At 37.8% G+C, this 19,133-nt stretch overlaps 1 protein-coding gene and 1 long non-coding RNA gene across 2 annotated transcripts in view; both read left to right on the top strand.

Annotated features, from left to right (window-relative positions):
* Positions 1–10,208, top strand: part of LOC129737354 (uncharacterized) — a 99,671-nt gene extending 89,463 nt beyond the window's left edge. Inside the window, exons 4-5 of the long non-coding RNA XR_008735121.1 lie at positions 5,917–5,962; positions 9,410–10,208. This is a non-coding gene — a long non-coding RNA (uncharacterized LOC129737354). The remainder of the gene's footprint in view (positions 1–5,916; positions 5,963–9,409) is intronic.
* A 4,802-nt stretch (positions 10,209–15,010) lies between these two features.
* LOC102049837 (leukotriene B4 receptor 1-like) lies at positions 15,011–17,526 on the top strand. Its single transcript, XM_005444644.3, has one exon. It carries the CDS (start codon positions 15,182–15,184, stop codon positions 16,190–16,192), a length of 1,011 nt encoding a protein of 336 aa, XP_005444701.2. The 5' UTR covers positions 15,011–15,181; the 3' UTR covers positions 16,193–17,526.
* The last annotated feature ends 1,607 nt before the right edge of the window (positions 17,527–19,133 follow it).

A 19,133-nucleotide genomic window follows, 5' to 3' on the forward strand; every position in this document is an offset into this window, starting at 1 on the left:
GTTTCCTTGGTTCAGTCATAAATCTGCTCCCATTGTGGATGTAGTAACACTTTCTGAGCCCGGGCTTACCAACAAATGCTCAGAGTACAGCTATTTCCAACAGTGTTACATTGCAACACGGGCACTGCAGTGTCTGCTTCACAGCTTCCTACATCCCTCAATGTGTCTACTAATTTTCAGAAATATTCCTCACTTGAATAGTTAATACACTCGCATGAACAATATCACAAATGAAAACACAGGAGTAGAAAAGTACTCATTGACTTGGTAACTCCTGCATGCACTGTAAAGTATCAAATTCTTGCCTCACTGAATTCATTATTCAACAACATCTGTAATTCCTGCAGAAAGACATGTCAAAAAGATCTCTGTGTGAAGGCAGGATCTGGTAGAACAGATACACAACTGATTGACAGGAGTTTGGAAAAATGATGGGAGGTGGCTTGGCGCTGACATGGGAGGAGGAGGAGGACACATCCTCCTGTTACAAGACAGAGGAAGAAAATGCAATAAATCACTCAAGGAAACTAAGGCTAAGTCTAAATCTAGACTTACTTTTTTCAAGGCAGCTGCCACACCTTGTATATTTACAGTGTGTGGAAAGGCGTCAACATCCAACAAACCCAAAGGCATGTCCCAAAGACAGGTGCTTAGTCACCATGCAAGTGCTGACTTGAAATTACCCCCTACTAAAACAAACTACAGGTTGTACAAGTATGACTGACTAAAACTGATTGCAACATCGAGCCCCGTGTAGGAATGAAATGTTACAAAACATAGCAAAAGACTTTGTGGAAGGGTAAAACTACTTAATGAAAACTGATTTCAGTCACTCAAGTCATTCTTTTATACCCCTGCACATGTCCAAATAGTCAGGGCAGGATCACTTGTGCTATGACATGAGGTTCAAGGAATGCCAGCTGTCAGGTCCTCACTACATCTTGTGAGCAGTTTCTGGACAGATCTTCTGTGCCTTTTAGGAGGGAGTTATTATGGTGTGATTTTTTTTTTGTTTTGGTCTCACTTTTATTTCACCCTCTGTAAATTGTTACCTGTTGTCTTTGTTCCCTCCTTTTGAAGTATCTGACTGTCTTCCTGCTGAGCTAACAGAAAGAGATATGACTTACTATAAACTTGTTGCCACTCGTACCCAGAAGGCAGGTCTGCTGATAAGGCATTTCTGTTGTAGGCGGCTCAGAGCGCAGGCCTTTCGGTCTTGATGTAAACACTGCATTTGTCAGCATTTACTGGTTTGATTGCTCTTACTTGTGTCTTTGAATATCATGTATGTTTAATTTTTGCAACCTTGCCTTATTGATTCTACTCAAGATATCACACAGACATATCTATACTCACTTCAAACCAATCTTAATGTTTCTTTTACAAACCTTTATGCTGTTCTGGTAGCTGGGAATATCTTCGCACTTCTCTAAAAACCTTTCCACCTTCCTTTTCTCTAGGGAAAGCCTGCTAAGCACACAATTGCTATTTCTCCTGCTCTGCAAGCCCAGACTCTAGGTAACGGTCTTTCAGCTGATGAATCAAGCAGTGTATGTTAGTTATTTCTTTTGTTGTCTCCTTGTGGGAGATCAGGATCATTCACATTAAAAAACCAAAGTAAATTAAGCTCTTTCCCTTCGTAAGGTTGTTCAAATATGCACAGCAAATTTCTGTTTTCACATTGAGTGCCTGGTTCTATTGTCACACGAAGAACGCAAAGAACCTTGACACACTGAAGGGTCCCTTAGCATTGCTTTACAGTTGATGATACCTTGCTATTAATCGAGATAGTGTAACTATTTCTAAGAGCCATTAGAAGGGCAGTCCTTACCAGCAGGGCATTTGTAGATTAACAGCAGTTCAGGAACATGACCATGTGCAGCTACAGGACAGAATTCTACTAGTCATCATCATCATCATCCAAGGCAAATTCAAGAAATAACAGAACCAACTACAAGTCTGAACTGCCAGTAAAATGCCAGCAAGCTTGTTATTATACAAAGCACATGCTGTATACTGCTTCCTTCACATGTTTTGTATCCAAAGTTACAAGAAATGAAAAAAAAAAAGAAGTTGTTACAGTTGAAACTACTGACAAAAGCAGTACTGTACCTTCTTCACTTATATATGAGGTGGAAAAAGTCATTATTCGTACTCTAGAGGCCAGTTTATTACCACTTTAGAGAATTTTTTTAATGTACATAATCAGTCTTCTAGGAAAATATATTCTTACTTCTTTCAAAAAATCCCAACAGAAACAAGCTAGGTTAAACACCAGAAACTACAATATCATTAGCGTTATCTTTGTTTAAGTCTCCTTGAGGGCTTGCACTGGCAACTTGACAAAAACTGTGAATTGGATATGAGTGTGCACGCTGGTTATTTAGAAGAAACAATCCTTTCTAGAAAACTAATATTTGCTTAAACATCTTTTATTTGATTGAACAGAATTCTCTGTTTGCTTCTGATCTTTGCCATTTAAGTAGTGTTTGTATTGGCTCAAATACCCCCAGGCATGATTGCACTGAGCTAGTCACACTAGTAGAAAACCAGCAAGTTTCAAAGGAAGATGTGAAGGCAAGCAAAGTGTTGGCGCAGATCTACACTGTAGGCAGAAGCCCGTGTCATCACTGTCCCCATTTTAACATGTTTCATTCAGGATTTCACCAAGTTCAGAATATGTTAACACAACCATTATCATTTATATCTCTCAGAAATGTGCTGTCTTAACTTTACCACCTCACAGGATTTTACCAGCCATCCTAATTTTTGCATTTGACTTTACACCAGTACAAGTTATCCCTGAGACCCAGAATCCAGCCTTAATGAAAATGTGCATAGTGAAATAGATACTTGCAGAAGCCGCTTAGACAAGAAAGAAGGCAAAAGACTTAACAAGATGCTTATTATCATGTATACAAAAGATATTTGGGTCAATTTTCAGTGATTTCCTTGAATCATCTTCGTTGTTACTGAGTGTATAGACAGTGTCTGCTGCCCATCTCATTTTTTCCTGAAGATACCACTATGACATCTCTTCTTGAGTTCCCCTAAATTCTCTTTGTCTTTGGAAAATATTATAATACAGAGCTGTGATATTTCTTTCCTTCCAACATCACAGACTAGCCCAAGTATTCAGCTTTAAATAAGTGATGTTCATATGCACAATTTTGATCTTGTGCCCAAGGCCAGGAAGGAATCAACTGGTGAGAAGTCAGGCCTACCCAAAAACCTCCATAAGCCTATGCATTGATAAAAACTAACGTATACAGGGGTGTAAGGCACTTAGGAAGACAAGAGCTATACATTTTGTTTTCATTTGCCACAAGTAGACAATTCTTAAAGTTCACATTCAGAACAGCGGACTTGTTTGGTTTTAAGCTTCATTAAGAGAATACAGATTTTTTCTAAAGAACCTGGGAATTGCCCCAGCCCCCTAATAATTATTTTCTCTGTACCACAAGGATTTCCAGTGCTCCTTGACACAACAGATTTACCCTTCTAAGTTTTCCTACATCATTAGGCATCCTGGCCATTGTTTACTCATGACTTTATTTTGAAAAAGAAGTGGTAAAATAAAAGCGCACACCAGTATGATCTTTCTTCACTGTCCACAGATCAAGATAATTGTTTAGGTTTTTTTAAACAAAGATCAGCCCTTGCAACTCAACTCAGGAGGCAAAAAGCAAGTTTAATCCCTTCTTTCTCAAGAATGGTTTGAGGCCCAGTTGAAGTCAGTCATACTTTTACAACGTATTTTGGGTTTAGTACAATTGTGACAGACCTGTAATAATACTTACATGTTGCAGCTGACCTGAAAGGGGGACAGTCATAAACAAGTATTTTTCTTAAGAGCTGAGTGTGCATTTTTCTAATAGCAACACTGGGTTATGTAATAGTATTTCTTCAGAGTAAAACTTTAAATATAGAAGATCCCATAAATATGCCAGACATTCAGTTCAATTTATAGCCTGGTTTTGTGAAATTAGCCAGAGGATGGTTCCACTTCTGGACTGCCTGAAGAGGATATTGACTTCTTACCTTTAGCACAGATATGTTTTTTCAAATGTTGGATGGGTTAGCAGACTTTTTAGAAAGTCACTGGTCTTGTTAACTCAGGCTGTAGTTGCAGTAGTGCAGTCCCAGAACACAATCTGACGTGTTTGAGCCAGGGCTGCAAGGATACTTCCCCTTCCTTTCCCTTCTCCCTGCTTCCTCAGCACTTTACATACTGTTCCCCATGCTGCTGCTGCCTAGCATTAGGACAGTAAACAAGGCTTGAAATAGGTTCCTCAGTGTCTTTCAGGCTAAATTTGGTTACAGTGGGGAACAGGGTCAGAAAGAAGGGAAGAGAGCAACTGGTCAGTGGGAGTACAGAAATGCAGGCTTGCATGAGCATCAACCTAGAACATCAGAGCCTAGCCGTTTGCCAAGGTAGAATAGCCACAATTAATAGATCCCATCACTGTCATCTCTCCTATCTTCAAACCTTTAATCTGTATTAAAGATATCTTATTACTCTTTTGGCTCACATTTTGCCAAAGCAAATCAATTCGTCCTTGTAAATCATCCATGTAATAGGGCTTCACAGTAAATTGTGAGGATCTAATGGCTAACAAGCTGAATTGCAGAATTCCTCCTCAGTCAAAGAGAATTTTTTTAGAATCTGCGAGTGAGAAATTCATAGCAAGATTGCTGGGATTTCAGGTACTGGGAGTTTTACTCAAGATTTACTCAGAGTTAGTGTTCTGGGTTGGACCTCTGAAGAATTTTGAAATTGAAGCTAGGCAAAATATGGAATTAAAAAAATAATAATAAAAGGTGGCACAGGAAGATGGAAAAGGGAGATAGGATTTTGTGTAGGAAGAATATATGGGGAAAAGGATTTGAAATGATGTTGTGTTGAAAACTGAATAGGTTGAACCCTCAGGGACAGCTTATGTTTTGCACAAGTTCGCATGAATTACAACAACTTCCCAGCATGTTGCGTGAGTGATAGAACTTGGCATTTTCTGCTGTGCAGAGAAACTGTTTGCACCCTCTGAGGCAGACAGCTAACAAGGTGGTTTTGATCTGCAGGCAAGATACTTTTCAGGTGAAGAGAAGATTTGGAGAAAAAGAATTCAGCATGCTGTTGTAAGGCTAACAAGTCTTAGAAGACTGTAGGAGTGGCCAGGGCACAGTGACATACTTGTCCAGGAAAGCAAAAGAAATCTTGTTTGTCATGTGGCATGAGTCAAACAGCAGCATTTCAGGATTCTAGCTCACATATAATGAAAAGGCAAGGAGACCACTATTCTTCTGTTTAATAAGCAATTTCATTCAGTGTCACACCTTCTTTGGTATCCCAGTTGGGCAGGGTGTCAGAGGAGTTGCTGAGAAATACGGGGCTTAGGAAATTTGCTAGTTCAAACTGAAAAGACACAACACTGCTGCTGCTAGATCCAAGTGTTTACTGACAAAAGTGAATCCATTTCTGGAAACACAAGTGCATCCAGAAGAACTGAAACCGATGTTAGTCATTTAGTAACTTACTGAGGGGAATGTTGGTCTTTATCTAGTCTCATTAAGGTTTCACTCACTCATTTTCAGGGCTAAATTGTTCAAACACTAAAGGAAGGAAAAAAGATCTGACCCTGATCATAGTTATTGAGAGACTTCACTGCAGCCTATAAGAAACAACCTGAGAGTTCCTCTTTAGTGAGTGCATTAAAAAATGAACTGATGAAAGTGTAACTGAGTTTAAGGGATGTGTAAAGTTGGGGTTTTTTTCTTCATTTTATAATTATGGCTCTTTGGATCTGAAACATGTATGTAATCCCACTAACAGATGCATCTATAAAGCAAATGGTCTTCTTAGGTGTGGAGATGTAATGTACATAGACCACCCATTTATTTTCTATCCTTTAAATCCAGATGATCACATCAAAAAACTGGACAGGAGTACGGAAACTGACTACAGGTAAGAAACAAATAAGAAAGACCCAGATTTTACCAAAGTTTCTTTCATTAAAAAACCAAACAAAATTAACAAGATTAGCAAAATTAATTGTTAAGATCTGAGCTTCAGCTGTCAGTGCATGTAAAAGTAAGTGCCTGATCTGCTGTTTGGCTGATATCACTTCCCAATGAAAGAGATAGGTAGCCTATACATGCATCTAAATTGTGTAGACACTTACTGTCCCATCCTTTGGGCGTGTTAAGTTAAAAATTGTTGCTTGATGATTCCTGTAAGGACATACTTCCCTTCTAGTTTGGGGGACACAGGCAGCTGGGAATGGTTAATCATGGGAAAACGGTTTAATCAGCAGCATCGTGAGTAGCATTGTGTCAGGCTGTGTCAAACGTGTCAGTGCAAAAACATAATTGTAGGAAAATCAGGGTTGGAAGGGAATTTTGAAGGTCATCATTCTAATCCTTTTATTCAAATCATAGCTAGGATCAAACTTAAATCAGGACAATTATTCTGATAGCTCTAGTGGGAAAATAATACAAGGACAGTAAAAAATGACAATTCTAATATAATTCCACCATTTCATTTAACACTTCACTTCTAGGATTAACACTGAGTGAAGAGCATTTTGAACAGAGGGCAGTGAACTAACCTATCATGTTTTAAACTGCAAAATGGTATTTTAGAGACATCTGTGGACACGTTGGAAAGGGGAAGCTTCCCAGAGACAGTCTGGACATAGTGCTTTAGGAAAGTGGATTTAGTGGGTAAACTTTTTTTTACTTTTTTTTTTTTTTATTAATATGCTATAAACAGCTTAGGATGCTTTAAATATTGCTACCACGCTGCGTTGCCAATACATTACTAGACTAATACTCCTAAGAGCTTCATGGTATGGTGAAAGTGATTTGGCTGTCAGTGTTTGGCAGCTGGAAGTGAAGCTGCTCAGATTACAAGCCGAAGAAGCAGCAGAAAATACATACTGCTATCGTGTGACATAAAAGCAAATTTTCTGCTGAAAGCAAGAAATCTGTATGAGCTTTCTTGTGGCAGATAAATTGGTCTCATGATTTCCTGTCAAAGGATATACCATTGTGAGGCAATTTCACTCTTCTGCTTAGACCTCATCCTAACATAACTTGTGAAAAGTTTTGCTGTGTTCGTGGGCTGCAAAGATGCCTTGCTGAGCTGGAGAAAAAATTCTCTCAAAGAGTATATCTGACTCCATTTTATTGGATATTTCCTCATTTTGGCAAGCTTACGGAAGGTGATTGCTCTCAGATAACATAGAAAGGGCGAGCAGTTTTCAAAATTTAAGTTCTGTTTGAAAGTCTGTTTAAATTCTGGGTTTATATGCTTTGGAGTTTTCTTCTTGATGTCTGTATAACCTTGTATAGAAGATAGTACTACAGGATGATAAGCAGTAACCTAGCAATCCTCCTAAACTATAGATTCAACCTAACATTGTTCAAAACCTGAATCAGAGAACTAGAATTTGGATAAAGTTTGTGACTGCATCTGTGATTTATCAGAGGGAGGAAGCTAATGATTTGAGCAACTGACACTCAGCATTGGTGTCTAGCCCAGTTTTCTCTACTATATAGTCTGTTTTTCACACAGTAACAGACCTCAAAATATGCCCCAAACCAGCACTCTGTGTATAGATTTATTACACATAGCAAACATTTTGCTATACCAACATGAAGTTCATCCAGCTAATACGAAGGGGAACCAAGGCAGCAGAGCTGTAGCAATAGTTGCAGTAGTTTTGTGGTCGGATACCACACAAATTGGTTAATATATAGCAACTCAAAAGACAGGAAACCAGCAATCGTGAAAAAAGTAGTCACACAGTTTCTGTGTAGGGAAAGAACAGATATTAAAGATAAACCATTCAATACCATTGAGGAGAAATGCTTCTCAGACGGGTATAAGAAGGCACAAAGCTACCAAGAAAAAACAACACAGTTAAAACTGGTTTTCACACAATACGAAATAACGGCATATTTAAATGGTACTTGACTTTTAATGGTTTAAGCATGAAATTGGACACAGCAAACAGATACAAAGCTCTACCAGACAGAGGACAACCTGTGGTTTAAGGATTACATGGTAATTGCATCACATGAGGAATTCTATGATTGTGGAGCATCTGGACTAAGTGAAGGAAGAATGACACAGTGACCTTTGGAACAATGTCTTCTAAATGCTACAGCACAGACTGGGATTGAGGCAAAAAAGCACAAATTATTATTTTTGTGGTTTGAACGTAAACTAAACTAAACTAATCCCCAATTTTCAAAACAATAAGAATATTTTTGACAGTAGTTGAAGTACTGACATCCAAGCTATCCTCCTTTTTACACTGTAGCAGGGTGAAACAGACTTGAAATGAGGGATATTACACCTCCACGAAACTTAGTTTCTTTCATTCTCCCCCTGCAGAACACTGCAGTTTACCTGAACTCTTGAACTTCAGAGCGAGTGTGTTGCTCTGTTTCAAAGAGAATATAAAAGAACTGAATGAGGAGAGAAGGCAACAGGAATGATTAAAAGTGTGGAATGGTTTCTATATAGGCATTGATGATGTATGCAAGAACTCTTCAGTCTGGAAATAAGGAATCACTGACAGATGTAGGGTTTAATCAAATAAGGACTGTGAAAAGGATGAACAGGGATCAACTATTCACTGTTTCTTCCAACATATGAACTGTGAGGGCCAGACAAAGCTAACAGGAGACCAGCAAACAAAAAAAAACGGAGGTGCTTCTTCACATAGCATGTACCAAAACTGCACTGCTAAAAGTTTACACCAAATCAAGGACAGACTTAGAAAGCCTACAGAGTAAATGTCCACAAAGCTTTACAAAACATGCAGAAACCATACCTGGCTTAGGAAACTCCTCAGCTGTAATTGGCTAAATGGCAGAGAGTATGTGGGGCAAGTATGTGGCTTGTCCTTATGTTCTTCCCATGGCAGCTGGTTTTGGCTGCTGAAAGGACTTTTTGGTCTGACTCAATACTAGAACATAAGAAATAAGAATGCCTAAACCCAGATCATGTTATTAGACTGAAGAGTCAAATGTAAGAATAATATGAGATTGGATGACTTCAGAGTCTATTAGCCTTAAAGTCTCTTAAAATCCATACATAATTAGATTATAATGCATATATAATAAGAAAATGGTGCTAGAAACTTCTGCCAGTAAAAACATTTGCTTCATTTAATGGAGAAGTTATCATTATTCACAGCCATTTCTAATATTAAATAAAAATTCTGTAGATTCTGTAGAAGCAATAAATCACATTACGGAATGATTAAAAAATTACCTGTGACTGAAGATTGTGTATATTACACTTTTTCTGTACAATGTATTATGTGTGATTTTAGTAAGTAGCTGTTACTGTAGCTGTGTGAAGCATCTCAGAATCAATCCTGACTACTTTTTATTTCAGATTAAGGATGCTTGGACAAGACCATTGTGAAAAGCAGCATGGTACAGTGTGCTAGCCTCTCTAGCTATGCAGAACAACATACAGGTATGTTAATTACTAAGTGGCTGAGGGTGTAAGCATTCCTCTCTCAGTTTCTTTGGCTAACACACCTATGGTGGCTGCCACAGAGCACGAGAAAATCCTTATATTCCTCATAAAATTAGTAATCTTTCTACTTTCAGCACAGTTAACAAGCTTTCTGATGTAAGTCCACAAAACCAAGACTTCATATCACACTAGGGCCCAAGGTAGTGGCTCAATGCTTGTGTATTGAAGGAATTCAATAAAACCCAGAAGCTGCTCATATCTGCTGATTTGATCATGTTGCTTCACAGCATGGGAGATTGCAATTTGATCTGCTTTTCAAAGAGACTACAAGAACTATGCTAATGCAAACTACACGGAAGGACCAATTGTTAATATAATTGCCAAACTTTGCTACTTCAGAGGCATAGAAAATTAAATCAGATTCCAAGTTATTTTTGTTGTGCAAGGTGCTGCCCTTATTGTATTAGTTACAGCAGAATATAACATTGGAAATGCACATATATCAAAGCAGAACTAAGAGAGCTATAAATATGAGTATTTAGAAAATAGCATGATATGCAAGATGGGAAAGACATTGTGATTTTTATCTAAAAGTTGTCAATAAATGAGAAACAATATTGACATATAAGTCGGAACCATCTAACCTCCTTATGTGGCAGAATGAGTTCTGTGGGTCTCAGCCCTGAACATGGTGCACCACGGCTACACTGCCGTGGCCTGCAGTCTGAGCCAAAAAACCGACAGATGGTTCCCCAGTGCCTCCCTGTGCTGAAAACACATAACTACATTGGCAGATCCTTTTACCTACCAGTATGCCATAGTAAATAGTGTATGCCTGGTTTACATGCAAAACAACAGCTACCACCTGTTGCTGCAGCACATGCATGGCAAGGCATTTTTAAATCACAGCTCCTTCATTAAGAGATACAATGCTAAAGACTTTCTTCCATTACATTGCTGAATAACAAAAAGAGTCATTGATCCTATAGTAATATAATGCAATCCTATCAAACGAGGTGGGAATGGCAGTAGGTCTAGCTAAACAGTAAAGAAAAATCAAGTAACATTTGGCAGAAAATCATCCAAGCAGTATTTGTCATCAGTAATTTATTACTCAAAAGGAAGAGGACATACACAGTGGTTTTGATAAACCCAGGAGCAATTGCGGTGCCAGATATGCTTGTATATGTGAGGGTTTTGGCTAGTGACAGTTTGTGTACATACAAATAGCAACTTAGTGATAACTGATTTAGAACAGGCCAAAGTCTCACACTAAATTGTAACAAATCGTATGTTTACTGCTTGAAAGCTTGTACTATGAATAACAGAAAGTTAAAACTATATGTTTTCATCATAATGTTGAGAAAAGATATTTTTAAGTTTTTCCATAATCTCTGTATATTCTTATTCATATTCCTGCTTATAGTCAGAATTATAAATACAGTTCGCCACTATCTTAATTAGCAACTCTACTCTCATGAACCTAGTATGTCTGTACAAGGAAAATATTTCACCATATACTTGGAATAGTTTCACAACTGCTGGAAACATGTTTTGATTGTCTGTGATCATTCTGTTAGGGTAAGAAAGGTACCAATATGTAAGCATGTGTTGATGCACATACAAGAGATGCCTTGTAAGCACTCCTTCTATCACAAGCTCTAAAACAGTTTTCCTGGAACATAACAAACAGGAAGTCTTTTCTGTGGCCAGTTGTGTGAAACTGGCATTATTTGCTACTGACCTGAGTAAGGGGTATCATTTTGTAATATTATTAGAAGAGTGATTAACAACAATGCACATGGCACAAAATGTTTCAAACTTTCTATTTGTAGTGCAAGGTACACATCTTTTATTACGTTCTGGAACTGATCCCAGGGTAACTCTTCACCAAGTTGTTTTCTCTGGTGATAAAGAAGCACTGAGAGTGTTCCCATTTGTACTTGCTACCTCATGGGCTGCTGTCACAAACAGTGTTTGCAAGAGCTTAGAAATGTCTGGTATGTGTCTTTTCCTGCACTGCACTTTCCTTTGCAGTAGTTGCAAAGCAGAGACATTTTTAGCTGTTGTGCACCACCATGAGATCCCATTTATATCAGAGACCCTCCTGTAATCAAGAAGGCAACATTTACATCAGCTATGAACTAGCTCATAATTCTCTGATCAAGGCAAAATGTGCCATTTTCACACTGTCATTAATAGCACCATTCAACTGAGTTTGTTGTAAGATAGCTATACCAAGCCTGCTGCAATGGCTGAAGGACTAAGGGGTTTAGACTAGTAACTTCCTCCCTTCGGCTTTAGCAGGCAAACAGGGTTACTAACATCAGCTTCCAGCATCTCAGCAGAAACGTGATACTTGGTGATCAGTATTGTACCATCACTTACTATGTAAATATCCAGGGGTTCCTTCTGAAGACAAATATTAGAGAGGATTTTAAAAGTCTTTTTGGTACAGCTATTCATACAAGTTACACGATACAGATTTCCCATGCATCAGCTACTCTATAAACTATTACAGGCATGTTCTTACTGCGTGGAGGGGTGAATGCATTTTGAGCAGAGGCTGTTAGCCCAAAGGCTCTCAGCATCTTGAAGTGAAATTCTGATTCTCAGAATAAATATGCAAAAGCTGGAAATATCAATTGTAATTCACAGTTAATGGTCCAAACACAACTATCTGAAAATCTTAGTAGCAGTGTAAATTACAAACCATCCAGCAGAGGGAGGCTCATGCATGTATACAAAGAAAAATAAGTAATTTCAAGGATGAATGAAATCCCCCCTAATATTTAAGCCAAAGCAAATTCTGCTCAAAATGTTTCTTGTGCAGTAGCGAGACTTCTTCTAGAGCTTGGAAATTTTTTAGAAGTTATTTGCCAATCTAAAGGTAACAGACTTAACAGAAAGTTTCTCATGTTAATGACTGAATTGTTTTTCACTGCTGTTAATAGAATTAGACCAGAGCTTATGTGGTCAGAAGTCCAACTGCATGTTCATACATTGAAAACCCCACCCACATCTGGTCACTAGAATGAGTAAAATACCGGTTGTTCAGCCACTGTGGTGTTTAGCATGTTGTTGGACATGCTACGCTGCTCCCCATGTTAATGGAAGTATTTGTCAAATTTCCCATACAGCTCGTGTCCTACTAGTGTACATTTGACAAGTCAGACACTTTTAGAGATTATCAAAGACAGCTTACAAACACTGTGAAGTTTTCATGGTGATCCAACAGTCACATAGATCTCTTCAGAAACACGCTCCCTAGCTAATGTTAATTCTAATATCTGTGATATTAAGTCTAATAGCCTGTCTTCAGAGTCGTACTCAAGGAAGTCTTAGCATTTCAACACCTGTCTGGGATCTTTTGTGAAAGAGAAATCTCAGGCTGTTGCTGCAGTTCTGAGATTCATTTGTTTTCTTGTTATAATGAAAGAGACAGCCAGAGGCAGAGGCCATCTGGCAAGCAAACTTCAACTAGAGAAACATGTTTCCGAAAAATGTAAGGACAGATGCCTCAGAAGTTCAACCAGATCCGTACACCACCAGATTAGAACTGTGTTAATACTGGTGGCAATAGTTGTGCAGGCAACTGCTCTTTGCCACCGAAATTAAAGTTTGATAGAGGAGAATCTTACAGAGGTTTCACCCAGTGCTACAGGAGCATACAGGTACTTTTAGGGATCCTTGATAGAATGAGGACTGGCCACAGGGTTGTAGTTACAATTAGAGCTTTATTATGACATAAAAAAAATAATTATCAGCATAGCTTATGATTGTCAACAATTTCTAGCAGTTAGCATAGCTTATTGTTACACAATATTTTTAGCAATTATCATAACTTGCAGTTAAGCAGAATTTCTAGTAATCAGTATAGCTTTCTTATTATCTAGAGTCTTTAGTTACCTAGGCTTTTAGTCACCTGGGCCCTCTGCAGATCAGGTCAAATGCCTAATAATTGGTGTGTGATATAATAATCACAATCTAGTTTCAGACTTTACCTAAAAGAACCTGCCTGTCCCTGTAGCATTGGGCAACAGGAGGTACCAGGCATCTCTCCTTGAATAATTTTTTTTTTCCTATAAAAATCTGCAATTTAGTTCAATCTAGCTATACCACTGGCAATAAATTAATCAAGAGCCCTTCCAAAGTTACTTCAGGAGAAATAATGATTTCTGTATAGACGATAATGGTGATTTCATTAGAAGAAGAGACATTGCCCAGCACTTCCTCTCATTACTTGCTTTTGTCAAGTGGTTTTCAGAAATTCCCCTTAGAATACAAACAACTGGTTTGGGTTTTACCTTTACCCGATCTGTATTAAATGTAGTTAAAAATAAAAGCAACTGGAATTATCAGATTAAATCCAAATTAAATCTTTATTACACAAATAGTATTTTGAAGTTACAATACTTGACTTCAGTGGAGTTATTCTGGATTTGCTTTCAATCTCATTATACTCTTATGAGATCAAAACCAGCTAAGCAAACTAATTTGAGGGTGATGGTGTTGCAATCCTTTTTCCATGGTGAAAGATACTTTTCAACTTAATATTCTGCACTACATTTGCCACGTTTGTAAAATTCTGCCTCAATACTTAGGGAAGAAAGAAAGCTATGCATAACTCCTTTTTTCTGTGCATCTTTTTATGGCAAATACCCTTCCAGTTTCACTTCTGTGACTTAAACATTTCTGTTGGTGCTGCTGTTTTAGTTCCTCCTTTAACTTTTTAGAAATTGACTTTAAAGGATGTTTTGACATTAGGATAACAAAATATTTTCATATTCCATGGCCAGACACTGAAGAATATAGGATTCACACAGGAATTGAATACTGCACTGACTACCAAACTTTCTGGGAGGTAAAGTCATAGCTCATTGCTGGCGCAGCAGGAGGACAGCATAATAATAAATTTTCTCTCAGACATGGAGCATTTCCTCCTATAACTCTATATTTGATGGTTATTGTTAGGCTAAAAGCCTGCAATTTCCCAGAGCATTAGAAATACAACTCCCACCCACTTTATTGTAGCAGTACAGTCTTGCTATAGGACAAATGTTGAGCTCCTTTATGCCAGCATATTTCTAAAGCATGATTGACTGTTTTCTGCTGAATTAAAAAAGATGACATGAAGGCAGTAAGCACAGCAGTTTTATGCTTTAGAATGGAATTTCACATCAAACATATAATGCACATTTGTGGTTTATCTGCCACCTCTCTTATTTTTGGCTTCGAATAAAATAAAATATGGAGTTAACCATAAAACAAGTAGAACAGCATAAAGAAGGTTTCTTTCTTCTCGTAGCTGTTGATTAGATCAGTAACTTTAACAACGTAACAAGCTTCTTTAAATAGGGACACTCTTGAAAGACCACCGACGTGCTTTAAAATCTGCTGAAGTATGACAGATGTATAACTAAAAGTAAAGTCAGGTGCTGCGCTGTATTTTTTATTTTTGCTTTGTATGCAAAAATGCACAGTCTTCCTAAACAACAGGAACTGCCGTATGTGGTCAAGTGTTTGTAAGAGTGAGCATTAGGATGTGAGCTCAATGCCATATTAGTCTGCAGAATGTCAGTTAGAGAACTTTCTCTCGAGTAGTTCACTAACACCTTCAGAATAAAAGCAGAGTGTAACTCACCGAGGATATTGGCAACCGAGAAGAACTGAATAATTTCCAGAATGAGTCAAGCTGAGGAAAGCAGTATCCACTCAACATGGAATATTGTGCGGTCAGTAGTCTGCATAATACTGAGCTTGTCGTTCATTATTGGGACCCCTGGAAATTGCATCGTCATCTGGACTGTTTGTACAAAAATGAAGAAAGTATCTCCTTCAGTCCTGCTGATCTTAAATCTGGCCATTGCGGATGTCCTTGTGCTGATTACTTTACCAGTTTGGATTTACTCCTTTGCTGACTCATGGGTTTTTGGAGTCATCTTCTGCAAAATACTGGTTTTCATTATTTACTGCAGCATGTATGCGAGTATATTTCTAATTACAGCACTGAGCTTGGAGCGGTTAATGGCTGTGTTTTACCCTTTCACAATTCAAAGATACAAAACAAAAGAAAAAATTTCTTTAATCATGTTCCTCATTTGGTTCCTGTCTATTACTTTTGGCGTTTCTGTCATTCCATTTCAAGAGACGGAAGAAACGAACGGTCGACTACTATGCACATGTCGTAACTACTCTTCTAACAGACAGAAAGTGTCATATCTTTTGCTGGAGACTCTTGCAGGTTTTGTAATCCCTTTTTTAATTATTTGCACTTGTTACGTGTGTGTTGCAAGAAGAATAAGCAGAATGACTTACCAATCTAAGCAGCGATCAGAACGGCTCATTGCCAGCATTGTGGTGGCATTCATTTTATGCTGGTTCCCTCATCATCTCTTTAACATCCTAGATATTATTTCAATTCAGATAGAACTCTCTAACAAGGAACTATCTTTGGCACTGGATGAAATTGTAGGCAGAGGAGTGTACATCTCTGGTGCACTTGTATTCATCAGTAGCTGTATTAACCCTCTACTTTATGCTTTTGCTGCCCAAAAATTTCAGAACCACCTGAGATTTGCCAAGATATCAAAGCTGTTTGAACAGATGAGTCAGACTGTAACAGAGGAAGACAAGAAAAAAAGTTTGGGTGCAGCCAAACAAGAAGAAACTTTAGCAAGCACAGAAAATCTTTAACAGGGAACTTTGTGAATAGACTTAGTGAATAATGTGATTCTGCATCATGCCTTCATTAGTCCTTTCTCCTCGTACTCTCAGTTTTGTTTACTAAGCAGTCTGGGTAAAGCTAGAGCCAGGTAAAAGATTTTAAAGTTTGTTTTGTGTGTTATAAAACAATTGGCATTGACAGCCAAGTTCAGTTCCTAAGTTAATATGCAGATCATGAAACTAGCACTTGTACTTTCCATTAAAATTATTTGTGATTTCTAGAATGTCTGTGTGCAGAAATCAGAAAAGGACCATATGTGGACCACAGAAGCTTTGAAAGTTTAAAACTAAGTTTTTCTTCAGAAAAAGATGTTAGCTGTTCAAAAATCCTTATGTAATCTAAAGTTTTAAGAGAGCATACTGAAATTTTTGATATGGGTAAGAATGGTTTTCAAGTACATTAATAACACATAAAACTTTGAGTAGATGGAAAATATAAAGCTATTTTTATTCATTGCTTTATTTAGGTTTGAAAGTAATAAGGGTTGTTTACACAGTTAGGCTCATTTGCTGAATTCTCTTTTGCTAATAGGTTTTAACAAGTAAAATGTGAACTGTGACATGCCTCTTCAGAAAAAATCAGGAGGTACAAGAATTGTGCTGTATGACAAACACAGTTACAGCCTTCATGCTATATTTGATGTCACATACATTGCATACTTCAGTGGCAAACTATTGATATATTAAATATACATACTATGGGTATCCTCAAAGTTTCCAAGATGTCTATTACATTATGGAGGAATTGGATTAGGCTCTGCTGGGAGGGAAGGAGAGATCCTTGATACTATTTTTATGTGTAAGAAAATTATGGTAGTGATACAAAGTGTCTAATATCATAAGAACTTCACCTTCCAAATAAAAGCATTCTTTTCTTTTTCTTTTCTTGTAGAATAGAATAGACTTCGCCATAAGAAACCGATAAATTTAGTGCTTGCAAGGACTTTATTTTAGTTTTGTGCATGTGTGCAAACTCACTGTGGAAAAACTGCATGGCATCAAGTGTTTGCTTTTGAAGTTTTTTTTTCAGTTATGCCTAACATTTTTTATGCTTCTTGCTTATTTTTAAGTCAATAATTTGTAATAAGATCAAAATAACTACTGATTACTAAGAAACATACTGTAATTTCCTGTACGTTGTTCTAGAGAGCTGCTAAATGGGCATGTTACTTATCTTTACAAAGCAATTACAAATACTAGCTAGAACTTAATTTTAAAAATCCAGTTATGTAACAGCTAAGGATATTTGAGTTGTATTAATTTAGCTTGTAAATGGAAATAAACACGGGGCAGTAAAATCCTTACCTGCTGATGGAAGAATATTTCTCTAAAATTTGCATATGTATTTGTTATTCCTGCTTATTATTAAAAATTAATTTTTTTTTCTTAATAGGAAAAAAGTCCACACGGCAGAAGGCTTTCCATCAATAGGACTCCTTCACTAAAACTGACGTAAATAAAACTTTAGCCAGGCCTTATTTGCAACAAAGAGAAGCAGCAGATGAAATCCCTTAGACTTTACCCCATCCACCTACCACTCTTTTTTCACCCCTCAAATGGCCCTGTAATTGCTATTAGTATATTTGCTATAGCAATGTGGCATCACCTCACAATAAAGGCAGCAACTTTAGTTATCTACAGCATAAAAAAGTGAAGCTGTGTTTCCCAATATGTTCTTGAGATAGGAGCCACTCACTGTTCAACCACACAGAACAAATGAGGAGATAGTAAGCATATGAACACTTCTGCAACTGAACCAGAGTTCTAGGCCGCAAAGAGCCAAACATTTCACAACTTACAGGTTGGGAAAAGACCCAGACAAACTTTAGTACAAGCTACCTGACCAGAATTTTCCTTTCTATCAGTCTGTGCCCTATACCTAGGTGTAATCAACCTTCTTATTAGGAATTAGGTTAAATCCTTAACCATCTCGGGGGGTGTATCACCTATGTCATGAACGAAGCCGTCTTTTTTTGTGCCATTTGCTATACAACAAGCCTTTGGGGAGCACTGGCTGCAGAGTAAGTGCCTTATGCTCAGCTATGCCAAACCCTGGACAGACTGTAAAGGGATCAGTGACCAGATATATACTCTGTGCAATACTGCCTACTGCAGTGGTGTTTGGGTTTCATTTGGTTTTTAGATCGATGGATAAGGAATAGTGAGTCAGAGCTTTTTTCTTTTGATCCTGTCACTCACAGACAAGGGAACTTTGCTGCTGAGGCCGCATCCTGCCCAGCATTCAGCACCGTTAAAAACAGAACTAGTAACATCAGTATATCAGTAAATACATTCTAGGGAATAATGAAATATTAGTTAAGGCAGTTTTGAATTGAAAGCTGTTACTCTGAGGATTCCAAATCATTTACTACCAGGTGCTGCTCTTCCACTGGAATTACAATACTTAGTATAGAGACCTAAACTAAGTTAACTAAACAATGAGACTGTTTCTTATGGTCAACAGAATAAAAAGCAGCACATTAGCTATATTCAACTTTTGTGCTTTGACAGTAGATAGCATGAATTTTCTGCCTCAATATTCAGTTCTTACATTTTCTCCACTGCTTTTTACCTGCAGCTGCAGTACTGAATACTTGTAAAACATTAATCCCATCAAGGAGCTAGGAACTTCTGTCCATATTAATGGCCTTGGGTGGCTGCCTGCAGTAGTCAGTCATCTTTAAGAACTATGTTTCCTTTGAAGACTGTTTGAGGAGTGGTACAAGATGCTAAAACAGCAACCTTACCTAATTTCACTTTTCTACAGAGCAAATACAGTTAATTCTTGCAAACGTTGGTATGCACAGATAAAACCCCACTATTTTTGGCAGCACAGCCGTAACGTAACTGGGCTCATATGAGTCAGTGTAGAAATATAAGCTGGTGACATGGTTGACTGCTGTGTCCTTTG

This window comes from Falco cherrug, chromosome 14 (genome assembly GCF_023634085.1).
Source record: "Falco cherrug isolate bFalChe1 chromosome 14, bFalChe1.pri, whole genome shotgun sequence".
In the NCBI taxonomy this organism is placed as follows: Eukaryota; Metazoa; Chordata; class Aves; order Falconiformes; family Falconidae; genus Falco; species Falco cherrug.

Coding starts and splice junctions, on each gene's coding strand:
- LOC102049837 (XM_005444644.3), top strand. CDS start 15,182: ATGAGTCAAGCTGAGGAAAGCAGTATCCACTCAACATGGAATATTGTG.